The sequence below is a fragment of the Balaenoptera musculus genome, unplaced genomic scaffold (assembly GCF_009873245.2).
Source record: "Balaenoptera musculus isolate JJ_BM4_2016_0621 unplaced genomic scaffold, mBalMus1.pri.v3 scaffold_78_arrow_ctg1, whole genome shotgun sequence".
In the NCBI taxonomy this organism is placed as follows: Eukaryota; Metazoa; Chordata; class Mammalia; order Artiodactyla; family Balaenopteridae; genus Balaenoptera; species Balaenoptera musculus.
Window position 1 is genome coordinate 1 of NW_023503256.1, and position 12,229 is coordinate 12,229.

Consider the following 12,229-nt stretch of genomic DNA (forward strand, 5'->3'; position numbering starts at 1 on the left):
AACCCAAGTGCTCACTGATGGATGAATGGATAAAGAAGATGTCATATATGTGTACACACACACAAACACGCACACACACACAAAAAATACACAATGGAATACTACTCAGCCATAAAAAAGCCAAAATCTTGCCATTAGTGACAACATGGATGGATATTAAGGGTTTTATGTTAAGTGAAATAAGTCAGATGGAGAAAGACAAATACTGTATGATTTCACTCATGTGGAATAAAAAGAAAAATGAACAAACAAGACAAAACAAGACAAACACATAGATACAGAGAACAGGGTAGTGGGAGAGGGGAAGCACGGATACAGGCCCATTGCAATAGGCTCCAATATAGCTCATCACAGCACTGGTCAGAACCCTAAATTGTTGATAAAACGGGCAGGGCTGTCTCCTGAAAGAAGTAGGTAGAGGGGTTGGGCTGGGAAGTCAGGCTCTTCCTTCTGAGAGAGAGAGTAGCAGGTGACCCCCACAAGAGGGTCAGGCTCAAGAAGAAACAACTAAGGCTAATCTGGCATCAGCTACTAACGAATTAAACACACACATTCCCTTCAACCCACATATTCCCTTCCTTCGAATCTATTCCATAGACCTTTAAGGAACAAAGTGATTTAACTGACTGCTTCCTGGAACCTGAATGGGAAAAGGGATGTCCAGGGGGTCTCACCTGGGTGAAGATGACACCAAGGGAGATGAGAGAAGCTGTGTCTTGAACGCCCCAATTCACCATTTCTTACTTTTAATTTTTAACTGTAACTTTCAAATCCATTTCTGTATACATTTTAGAACTGTCTTTACATGCATTAAAGAGACATATCATCCAAGCTTTTTAAGCAAATTATTTTTTGTTTATCTGAAATTCAAATTTAAAAATACTTTGGGATGGGTATAAACAAAAACACAATATACCAAAACTTATGGGATACAGAGAAAGAACTGCTAAGAAGGAAATTTATAGCTGTAAATGCATTCATTAAAAAAGAAGAAAGATCTCAAGTAAATCACTTTACACCTTATGAAACTAAAAATGAAGAGCAAATTAAACCCAAAGTCAGCATAAGGAAAGAAATAATAAGGATTAGAACAGAGATAAAAGAAATAAAGATTATAAAAAAATAGAGAAAATCAACAAAACTAAAATTGGTTCTTTGAAAAGATCAATAAATTCAACAAAACTTTAAGCTAAACTGATTAAAAACAATGAGAGTGCTCACTTTAGCAGCACATATAATGTAATTAGAATGATACAGGGATTAGCATGGCACGTGTGAAAGAATAACATGCAAATTTGTGAATTGTTCCATATTTTTGCTATGAGTGTAGAGCTTTAATATTCTTACCATAACAACAGCAACAGCAAAATGGTAATTGTATGAGGTAGAGGATGTGCTAACTGATCTTATTGTGGTAAGCATTTCACAATATTTACATGTATCAGATCACCACATTGTACACCTTAAACTTACACCATGTTATATGTCAATTATATCTCAATAAAGCGGGAAAAAATGCCCCCAAAACCCCTAAATGTCATAGAAATGTATCATTTAATATGTATTATCCAGTTTACGTACAGAATGCTTTGGATATTAAAGGAAAGTATTTCGGCCTCAAAAAATAAAAGAGAAAAGTCTCAAATTACTAAAATCATAAATTAAATTAGGGATGTTACTACTGAATTTACAGAAATAAAGAAAAATATGAGAGAATATCCTGAACAATTGCATGCCAACAAATTAGACAGATGAAATGGACAAATTTCTAGAAACACACAAACTACCAAAAATGACTCAAGAAGGAATAAAACATTTGAACAGGCCTATAACAAGTAATCAAAAACTTCCCAACAAAGAAAAATCCATGACCAGATGGCTTCACTGGTGAATTCTGCTAAACATTTAAAGAATTAACAACAATCCTTCTCAAACTGTTCCAAATATTGAAGAGAATGGAACACTCCCAGCTCATTCTATGTGGTCACCGTTACCCTGATACCAAAGCCAGACCAGGACATCACGAAAAAACAAAACTGTAGATTAATATGCTTTATGAATATAGATGCAAAAATCCTCAACAATATAGTAGCCAACTGAATGCAGCAGCATATTAAGAGGATTATACACCATGGCCAAGTGGGATTTACCCTAGGAAAGTATGGATGGTTCAACATCTGAAAAATCAATCAATGTTATACACCATATTAATACAATTAATGAGAGGGAGTTCCCTGGTGGCCTAGTGGTTAGGATTCTGGGCTTTCACTACTGTGGCCCGGATTCAATCCCTGGTCAGGGAACTGAGATCCTGCAAGCTGTGTGGCATGGCCAAACAAAAAAGAAACAAAAAAATAAATAAAAAATAAATAAAATTAAGGAGAAAATAACATATAGTCATCTGCATCTCAACATGATTCAGAAAAAACATTTGATATAATCTAACACCCTTTCATCATAAAAGCACTCAACAAACTAGGAACAGACAGGAATGTCCTAAACGTGATAAAGGTCATTTGTAAAACAAAACAAAACAAAACTATAACATACTCAATGGAGAAAGACCAAAAGGTCTCCCCCTAAGATCAGGAACAGTACAAGGATGCCTGCTTTCACTACTTCTATTCAACACTGTAAGTTCTAAACAGGGCATTAGGCAAGAAAATAAAAGGCATCCAAATTGGAAAGGAATAAGTAAAACAATCTCTATTCAGAAATGACATGATCTTACATATATAAAATCCTAATGAATATACAAAATAAACCGTTAGACTTAATAAATGCATTCAGTTCTGTCTTGTACTCATTGAGTTGTGGTCAGTGAGCATGGCACCCTATACTTTACACTTTTGGGGGAAAGTAGAGCAAACAATACCAGCACATTCTCTTTCTCTGTTTTTCCTTCTCTTTGTTGGGGAAAAGGATGGGAAAGAAGAGGAATATACAAGGAAAGACTCAAAGGAATGAAACAACCTACATCTTGACTGGTTGTATTACTACAAATCAACTATTGTTTCTTGTTTATTTCCCTCAGCAAGTAACAACAACCAAAGAGAGTGTGGTCTTGTTTTCAGAGGCAGCAAGGAATGGGTGATCTGGGGAGAGAGTGTCCTACTCCATAGCCAGGCTTATGGAGATGATGTCAGCTATACAAGGAGAGGCAAAGCAGCTGAGGCCCTGGGCTTGCTGTAAGAAAGGATGGGACAGCTTAGGAACTTACTGAATGTTGTAGGGCACAGTACTAGGATTGAGTACCCCATACACAGTGAAGCCTTTATAGAGAGGGTTCCTGAAGTCTGGTTTCCTCTGAACCAAGAAAGGCCACACGGAATGGGTTTTCTCATAGATTCTGTCAGAAAAAAAAAAGCCAAAAAATTAAAAGCAGCAAGCAAGTAAAATCAACAGTCCTGTTGAACTTGATAATCATCCAAATTTTATTAACAATTAACCTAATTCAAGACAGAGGGACAGGGGGCTTCCCTGGTGGCGCAGTGGTTGAGAATCTGCCTGCTAATGCAGGGGACACGGGTTCGAGCCCTGGTCTGGGAGGATCCCACATGCCGTGGAGCAACTGGGCCCGTGAACCACAACTGCTGAGCCTGCGCGTCTGGAGCCTGTGCTCCTCAACAAGAGAGGCCGCAATAGTGAGAGGCCCGCGCACCGCGATGAAGAGTGGCCCCCACTTGCCGCAGCTAGAGAAAGCCCTAGCACAGAAACGAAGACCCAACATAGCAATCAATCAATCAATCAATCTTTAAAAAAAAAAAGACAGAGGGACAGGATATGATAGAAGGAAAGTGAAAATAAGTGGTAATGAACACTGATAGAGTAACAAATTATCTGGGCTTCAACTTACCAATCTTTAAATGAATTAGAGGTTAGAAAGACTTCCACATTGAAGAGCAACAGATGCTGAGTATAGTCTCTACCATGGAGTAGCTATGTAATCTGAGGAATGTCCCTAGCTCTTTCTGGGCCTATTTCCTCATTTGTAAAATATGACCTTTAAGGTCTCTTCCAAATCTCAGATTCTATGAACTAATGACCTTTCCAGTTTTAAAAAATCTAGAATTGCTTTTAAAAATCTGGTAAGTTAACAGAAAGACTAGAGGGTGAATTTCTGGCTTTTCTATATTTTATTTTATTTCAAGCCAGCTTCTCCTCCTCTCAGAAGGTATAAGACAGTGAAAGACAATTAGCAATTTATATTAGCAAATATTTGTGAGTTATCTAGGTGAGCAGCACAGACTGTGACATTTATATTGCAAGACTGATTCTTCTTATACCTTAGTTGAGTCCTTGGGGAGCCACTTAGTTAACACTGCAAAAAACATGGGATCCATTGTCCCAGTGAGAGCTGCTGCGTAACAATGCATGGGAAGTTCATTTACTCACACAGTGTCAAAGAAAGCTCAAGGAGGACAACAAAGAGAAGCAGTATGGGTTGTAGGACCTAAACACTGTAGTCTTGAAACTTTTAGAATCCTCAGACCATTTCAATGAGGTCAAAGGACTTGTATATCCATCTTTCTCATTTGTTTTTGGTTGAAAAAAGAAAAAAAATATTTCAGAGGTAAGGTAACTAGTATTTGTTGAGTATGTACTATGTGTGAAACACTGGTCCAGACTCTACCTAAAATACCTCATTAAATTTTCATAATAAAATCCTGTGAGATATTTTATCCCCAAAATAATAATGAGAAAATGAGACAAAAAAATAATTTGAAAAAAGTCACATAGCTAGTAGTTGACAGAGCCAAAATTTGAACCCAACTCTCTCTGACTCTAGAGTCCATGCCTTTTCTTTTATGGATGAATGATATTTCTGTTTATTTTATGCAATCACTATTTTAACATGTTAAAATTTTCAACTTTTGTACTTTTACATGGAGATTCAGATTTGTGTGGGGAATGGGTCTAGGATATATTAGCCTCATTTTAAGAGGGCGGAAAAAAGAATATGGAAAAGATCTTAGATTTTAATGCTAGAAGAGCAGGTCAGAGACAGAATGAATGTGTCTGAAAGCATCTGCGAAGAGGGTAAGAAAGGTCTAGTTGCAAAATGAAACAGAAATGTGCATAGAAGCTACCAAGTAAGCACAAATGTTAAAGCAGCAAGATCCATCTCTGTGTTGACAAGAAAACAGAATTAGAGATGTCATCCGATTCATCCAGGATACATCATAGAGGGGCCTGAGAACTTGAGCTAACCAACCAACAGCTATGAAACAAGAGTGGGTTGGGTTGTGTGACAGCTACTTCCCTCTCTATTTCTTTTTCTCTGACTCTAAAACAAGGAGAATACTATTCACAGAAACTCTATCTTGTCAAGTTCAAAAATTATTTACGTTTTATATATTGTGAGGATGTTAGAGTTTTAAGTCTGGTGCAAATTCAACCACCTATAGGAGCTGGGAAGATAACATTAGAAGTGCGCTGAGAATAAACTATAGAGAGGGGTGAGAACTGGCAAACGAGAGTGAGTTTGCTTCATTCAAGTGGAGCAGCTGTTATTCAGCTCTAGCTGATTACTGCCATTAGAAAATGCAGGTCAGGTATTGCCAGAGCTCCTGATTTTGCAGAATATCTTGGCACAACAGCTTTTTGATTTAGGAAAAAAATCCTAAAATAACTGGATTTTTGTGTGAAATATCGTGATATTTAAATGTTGACATCTTATTCACAGTTTAAAAAATACTCCACAGACTAAACAAAATATACCTGTTAAGCTAGATTTGGCCTATGAGCTGCCATTTGGTGATCTTTGACACAAATGATAAAGGACTGTAGCTATTGACTACTCACACATGATCTTTGACACAAATGATAAAGGACTGTAGCTATTGACTACTCACACCTGCACAGTAATTCATTCCTTACAAAGTCCTTGCACATCCATTGTTTTACTGGTTCCTCAGGATTGCTCTGAAAAGTAGGTATTATCCCTATTTCACAGATAAAGAATCTGAGGTTTTGAGGAATCTCCATGGAAACACTGAGTGATTTATGCTTCAAAAGTTATTTTTATAGTTGTCATCTCCTCCCCTTTCGTGAACTGCTGTCCCAAATTCAGGGTGGTGGGTAAATTTCTTTTACACTGATCCCCTCTCCCTATTCAGTGTTTTTTCACAAACTGAATTCACCTCAGATCTTCTCGATCCTTCTGGCAGTTTCCAAGGAAGTTCCCAAACTGGCAGGAGAAGACATGGTCATGAATTTCCAGCAAGAAATTTTCATTAAACTCAAAGGCACAAGGAAATTGTTCCATTAATTGCCAGATACAGTCTAGGAACTGTGTGAAGATAGGGGATACTTCTTTAGAGTCCCCATCCAGGTGGCCACACCTGAGAGATGCAAATAAAGGTAAAGAAAGACAATGATTAACATCAGGGATTACACTGTTTGGAATAGGCTATAGCAAGGTCACCTTTTGTCTCTGTTGGCATTGGTAAGGAAATGCCTAATGCCAAAATGCCACCCAGAATCTCAAAGTTAATTAATCCCAATGGACCTCTTAGCCACTAGCATCCTTCACTATTATCCAGATTGTAAGCCCTTGGTCATCTATTCTATTTCCTTTTACATCCTCTACAATAGAACTTTCTGCAATGATCAAAATGTTCCATATTTGTGCTGTCCAATATGGTAGTCACTAACTATTAAGCACTTGAAATGCAGCTAGTGTGACTAAGGAACTGAATTTTCAATTGTATTTAATTTTAATTAATTTAAACAGCTACCTTTAGCTTCATGTGAGCAAGGACCATATCTATCTTGTTTATTGGACAGTGCCTGGCATGAAAAGGGTATTTAATAAGTTTATTAAATGAATGAAAAAACCTCATCCCAGAATTGTTTAATGTTTCCTCTCCCATGATGTCCTCTTTCCCAACTCTACCATCCATTAGAAACCCTATTCCACTAGAAATAAACATGGCATCCTTAGCTTTTACACTGAATGTTCTACCTTTTGATTTAATTGAAATCCATCCCACCAACGACACTACTTCTTCTTGGGGCCCAAATCAAATGGAGAATGCTCATCATTCCACTCTCCATGTATAATAATCCTAAAACAGAGCAGAAGTGGGATCGGCTTTCTCCTTTCTACTACTCCTTTCACTCTCTTAAAAACACTTCCACTATGGGTCATGCTGTTGTTCACTTTCCTCAATGTTGTGTTCCACAATCTTTGGGTTACTTCTCTACATTTTCTGAAGAATCTGACTCCAGTCATAAGTACTTATCTTTGGAGTCGATGCAGATGACCTACACGTGGCTTAGCAGGTTCCTTAACTAACTCAAATCTAATTATCTTCACCGATCTTTACCTCTACTTCACATCAGCCTCTCGTATCCATGGCTGTTTCTTGATGTTAGCTAAAGGTCCTTCCTCCACTTTGAAACCTTAATCTCAATATCCTACTCTGATCACCATATATTATATTTCCAAAGGCTGCTCATCTTATCTCCTCCAGCCTCATCTCTGGACCTCTCACCTTTCCAGATTCCTACTAGCTTCCCTTTCTTCCTTACCCAGACTATATGCTATGGTCTGCCCCATCAACTATTCTCTCCCCATTTTCTTCAATTTTCTGGTCATTTTTTTGGTCATTATTCTCCTTCAAAATCCAACCATTGATGAGCCTAAGAAGCTATGTTCTCTACTCCCACATCCTGACTGATAAATGCTGCTTGAGAAAATTATAAAACCATGCAAATTGATATCATAAGTCTCCATACTCAGCTGGAACTTAATTGCTCCCAAATAACCTTTATGAATATCCTTAACACAGTTTTCCCATTAACCCTTACAGCTCTTGCAAATTTTAAGCTATCTTCTTAAACCCTAACCCATTTCACATTGACGTCTACAGTGTTAATGAAAAAGATCAAGGCTATCAAGTAAAAATATCTAACTTCTGCCTTGGACACTCACAAACTTAGTTCCTTCTCCTCCTGTCCTTCCATGTGGAGAAAAGGGAAACATCCTACACTGCTGGTGGGTATGTAAATTGGTGCAGCCACTGTGGAAAACATTATGGAGATGTCTCAAAAACTAAAAATAGAATCAACCTCATCTTCTTAATGTTCTAAAATGCCATCAGTTCTAGGAAGCTTTCTTTGCCCAGAATAGGTAAGGTTCCCTTGTATATGTTTACCTTTGACTTAGCACTTATCATACTATACTATCATCATTGATTTTATTTTCTATAAAAGAAGGGACAGAGACCATATCTGTTCTAATACAGTCTCCTTAAAACCTGGCATATTGCTTGGCCCAATGTTTGTTGACAAAGGAAGAATGAATGGATGGACCCAAATAGCTAGAGAGCGACAATCAAATGAAATTAAACGGATACACACAGATGCAGGAGAATAAGACCTGAATAGTAACCTCCTTGAGGGTAAAACTCACATTTTATGTGCCTTTGGCACCAGCTCAGTGTCTGATATAGTATACAGCATACTGTTAGGTGTTCGGTAAACATTTGTTATTGTTCTCATAACACACATAAAGTCTCAGTGAGGCTGCTTGGCTTATAGCAGCATTAGGTCACTAAATAAATGTAAGTCCTTGCATCCACCTCTTACCAAAGAACAGAAATCCGCACATGCCTTTTCTTCTTATACAAGGTTAAAAAGTACATTGTCTTAGATATTATTCCCTCTGCCTGAATGCCCACCGTTCTCTCTAGCAAACTCCTATTCATTCCCTAAAATTCACTTTTAAATACTGCCTATTCCTGGAAGGCTATCCTGTCTTCTTCAAAAACAGTTAAGCACTTTTTCCTCTGTAGCCCGTGATGTCTGTTCTTCCCTGAAATATTTAACAATTTGATATAATCATTTGCTCACTTTGAAGGCAGATATGATATTCTAGTCACCCTTGTAGCCCTAGTCCCTTAGCATAGTGTCTGGAATATGTGTTTCTTGATGAAAAGAGATTTATGCCATGTTCAACCTACTCTTCCTTCTTTCACAAGAACATATTGGGGTTTTTGATAAATCTCACCCTAATAAATTCTCCTTAGCCTCTACCTTTAAAGTAATATTTTTACCTTTGGGAGAACTTGTGGCCCATGGATATCCATTCCTTCTCTATCAGGATCTTCATTTTTATACAAAAAGAAAACTTTGCATTAGGAAAACCATAAAATTAATTAACCATACCTATAAAATATCAAAACACTTTGCTGAAGTGGACTTTGTACAAATTTGCGTTGAACTGATCATAAAGTTAATTTCCCAAATGATAAATAAGTAACTTGGATTTCATTTAAAAGCCTATACAGGCTGCCTTCAAATTTCAAAGCTCTCAGGAGAAATTATTCTGGATTTGTATCCATTGTCACATTTCTTTTGGCTTTTACATAATGTGTGATAAGCCATTTGAGCCATAACTAAACGCAATCTTGATAAACACATTACATTCAACCTATGAAAAAACAGGAATCCAAAGGCAGTACTTGAGTTTATATCAGGAACAAATCTTGATATAAACACATTTTCAACCATTAAAAAAAATAAAGCATTTCCAAAAGAAAAATGAGGATAAACTCCTACTGTGAGTTCTGTTTCATAGAAAGACAAACTAAGAAACCTTGGATTCAGCACCAGAAAAAAATCATGAGTCTGACATCCAGACAGCTGATGTTGAAGATGATGAGCCCATCAGTCTGCTTATTTAAGTCATCCATTCAACTTTGCAAACTTTTGGAGTCTTTCCTACCCCTTACATCAGCCTATTACATCCAACTTATCTTCTGATGGGTAAGAAACTATGTTGAGTGTGCAATGGAAAGTATATAGACTGTAAATGCCTAGTTTAGTAGAAAGAAGCTAAATTGAAAAACAGAGCTGTTTTTGTAGACCTCTTTCTTGTAGAAAACAAGTTGGCTGAGAGTTATTTTTGACCTATTCACAATCTCCCACTTGTGCAAAGTAAAATCCAATCACTTGTTCTCTTACCATGAGTCCTTTGAATGTCCTATAAAATGGATCTAGGAGGATGCTGGCCACAGAGCAGACCTGTGCTGTGCGGTCCCACCCATCAGAACAATGGACTAAGACATTGGTCTTTTCTACCTTCACTGCCTGTTAAGACAAGAGGCAAAAAGTAGCGTAGACAATTTTTCATAGTATGCCGGGTTAATAAATAGGGTTACCATCCCTACAGCAGAGAACTTGGTCTTACTGGGCTACATTAATTTCTTCTCAAAATATTAGCATCCTGTATGGGAATGACAAAGAAAATAAAGGAGTGTAACAGAAGGTGAGCTTACCTAATAAGGAAAAGAAAATCAAAATCAACACATGATACAGGGTAAAAAGAAAAACAAAAGGAGGTCTACATTCATAAAACTTCTGAAGAAGACATGGATCAATTCTCAATTCTCAGAGAGAGAGGTGGGCAAGAGGAAGAATTCATGCTCAAAAACAGACAGGACAGTTCTGCGTTCCAGTCCCAGACCTGACAATAATTTCCTCTGGAAGCTTTAGCCATTTAGCCTTACTAATACAAATCCTTCCAACTTAAGATGGAGAGGTTTATCTGTCTTAGGTCAGTTTCTATACAATCAGAACTATGTAAAAATATGGGCAGTTACTCAACCTGTGCAATTTTGGCAATGGTAGATATTGAGCATTCACTTATTCATTCTAACACTTAATTATGTATATACCTCTGTGCCAGGTATGTGTTAAGGATTAGAGATACAAAGATGAGACTCAGTTTCTGACTTCAATGAGCAAACTAGTCAGGGTGACCAAAGGTAAATAAATAAATACAATGCAGTGGAAAAACTGCTGCTATAGGGTAATGTGTAGTAATTATATCCTTTTGTAGGAGCCAGGGAAGCTTGAGCCTTGAAGAAAATGTAGGATTTTCTCAGGTGAGGAAGGAGAAGGAAATTTATTCACTCATTCATTCATCTACTCACCTAGCCAATAATTACTGAGTGACTACACAAGATGCACTATTGTGTGCACTAGGTACATAAAAAAAGACAAACATTTAAATGAATGACTACAAACCAATGATAACCAAAACAATAAAAGTTAATACCAGGTACAACAAAGGCACACAATAACTAAAGAAGAGGAGACAACTAAAGTGGGTCTTGTCAGATGAGTAGGCATTTGTCGGATGGACCAGGAGGAAAGGACATTCCAGGCAAGGGGCATAATATGACAACATGTACAAAGGCAAGGATGCGAGGCATAGGTGAGGAATTCTTAGCTAGCTTGGTGGTTGAGGCTAGGCTGGGAGTGAGGGAGTGAGGAGAGACAGGTCTGGCCAGGAGGGCAAGGGTCAGACTGACAAGTGTGCATTATATCTGGTGGCAACAGGGAGTCACTGGAGTGTTAAAAGCAGAGGAGTGCCATGATCAGATGTACTCACTGTGGTGACAGTAGGAGAATAGAGGACATAAATTTGGATTTAGGAAGACCAGTCAAAGAGTTACTAAAATTGTGAAATGCAACAAGGACCTGAACTAATGCAGTAGCAGTGGGGCTGAAAAGGAGAAGAGGGATGTTAAGAATGAAGATTTAACAGGACATAGTAAGAGAATGGATGTGGAATGAAGGAGAAGGAAAAGCCAAAGATGACTCTTAAATGTGTCACTTAGTAACTAGGTGGATTACAGTACCATTAGCCTGAACAGTGAACACAGAAGAAGAAACAAGTTTTAGTTGGTGTTGGGAGTAGATAAGATTTCATTTGGGGCCATGGAGATTCTGAGGTAGTTGAAGGACATCTAATGGAGCATCCAGTGGACAACTGCATATGTGGGTCTGGAGTTCAGGAGAAGGAGGAATCTGAGCCAGAGTATAGATTTGACCACTATATGAACAGAGATGGTAGTGGATACTGTGTATGGCTGGTGCTGTCCAGGCAGAGACCAAAGTGAGAAAAGGAAAGACCTTAGAAAGTAGTAACGTTTAAAGGGAAAGTAGAGGAAGGGGGGCGGGCTATTACAGGAGTCAGCTTATGAAAAAGAAGCCTGAAAGGTAGAAAGAGAACCAGGAAGTAGCAGTGGGATTAAGGTCAGAACTACAAAAATGGTTCAAAGAGAAAGGGGATAACAATGTCAAATGCAGCAGAGTGGTCAAAATAGAATAAAGATTAAAGAGTGACCCTGAGATTGACAAGTTAGGGGTCATTAGTGACCTCAGCAAGAACAGTAGTAATGGTATGTAAACTGGATCACAGTGAACTGAAGAG

General features: G+C 37.8%; 1 protein-coding gene and 1 non-coding gene across 2 annotated transcripts in view; one reads left to right on the forward strand and one right to left on the reverse strand.

The window, feature by feature from the left end:
* Positions 1-1,213: 1,213 nt before the first annotated feature.
* On the forward strand, positions 1,214-1,317 carry LOC118889516. Its single transcript, XR_005018555.1, has one exon. It is a non-coding gene; the product is annotated as a U6 spliceosomal RNA (small nuclear RNA).
* Positions 1,318-3,216: 1,899 nt separating this feature from the next.
* MTMR8 (myotubularin related protein 8) overlaps positions 3,217-12,229 on the reverse strand; it is a gene marked incomplete at its 5' end in the record, with an annotated part of 47,082 nt that continues 38,069 nt past the window's right edge. The window contains 4 exons of the mRNA XM_036841261.1: positions 3,217-3,349; positions 6,144-6,344; positions 9,063-9,112; positions 9,973-10,098. Of these exons, the coding sequence (XP_036697156.1) occupies positions 3,217-3,349; positions 6,144-6,344; positions 9,063-9,112; positions 9,973-10,098 (510 nt within the window). The remainder of the gene's footprint in view (positions 3,350-6,143; positions 6,345-9,062; positions 9,113-9,972; positions 10,099-12,229) is intronic.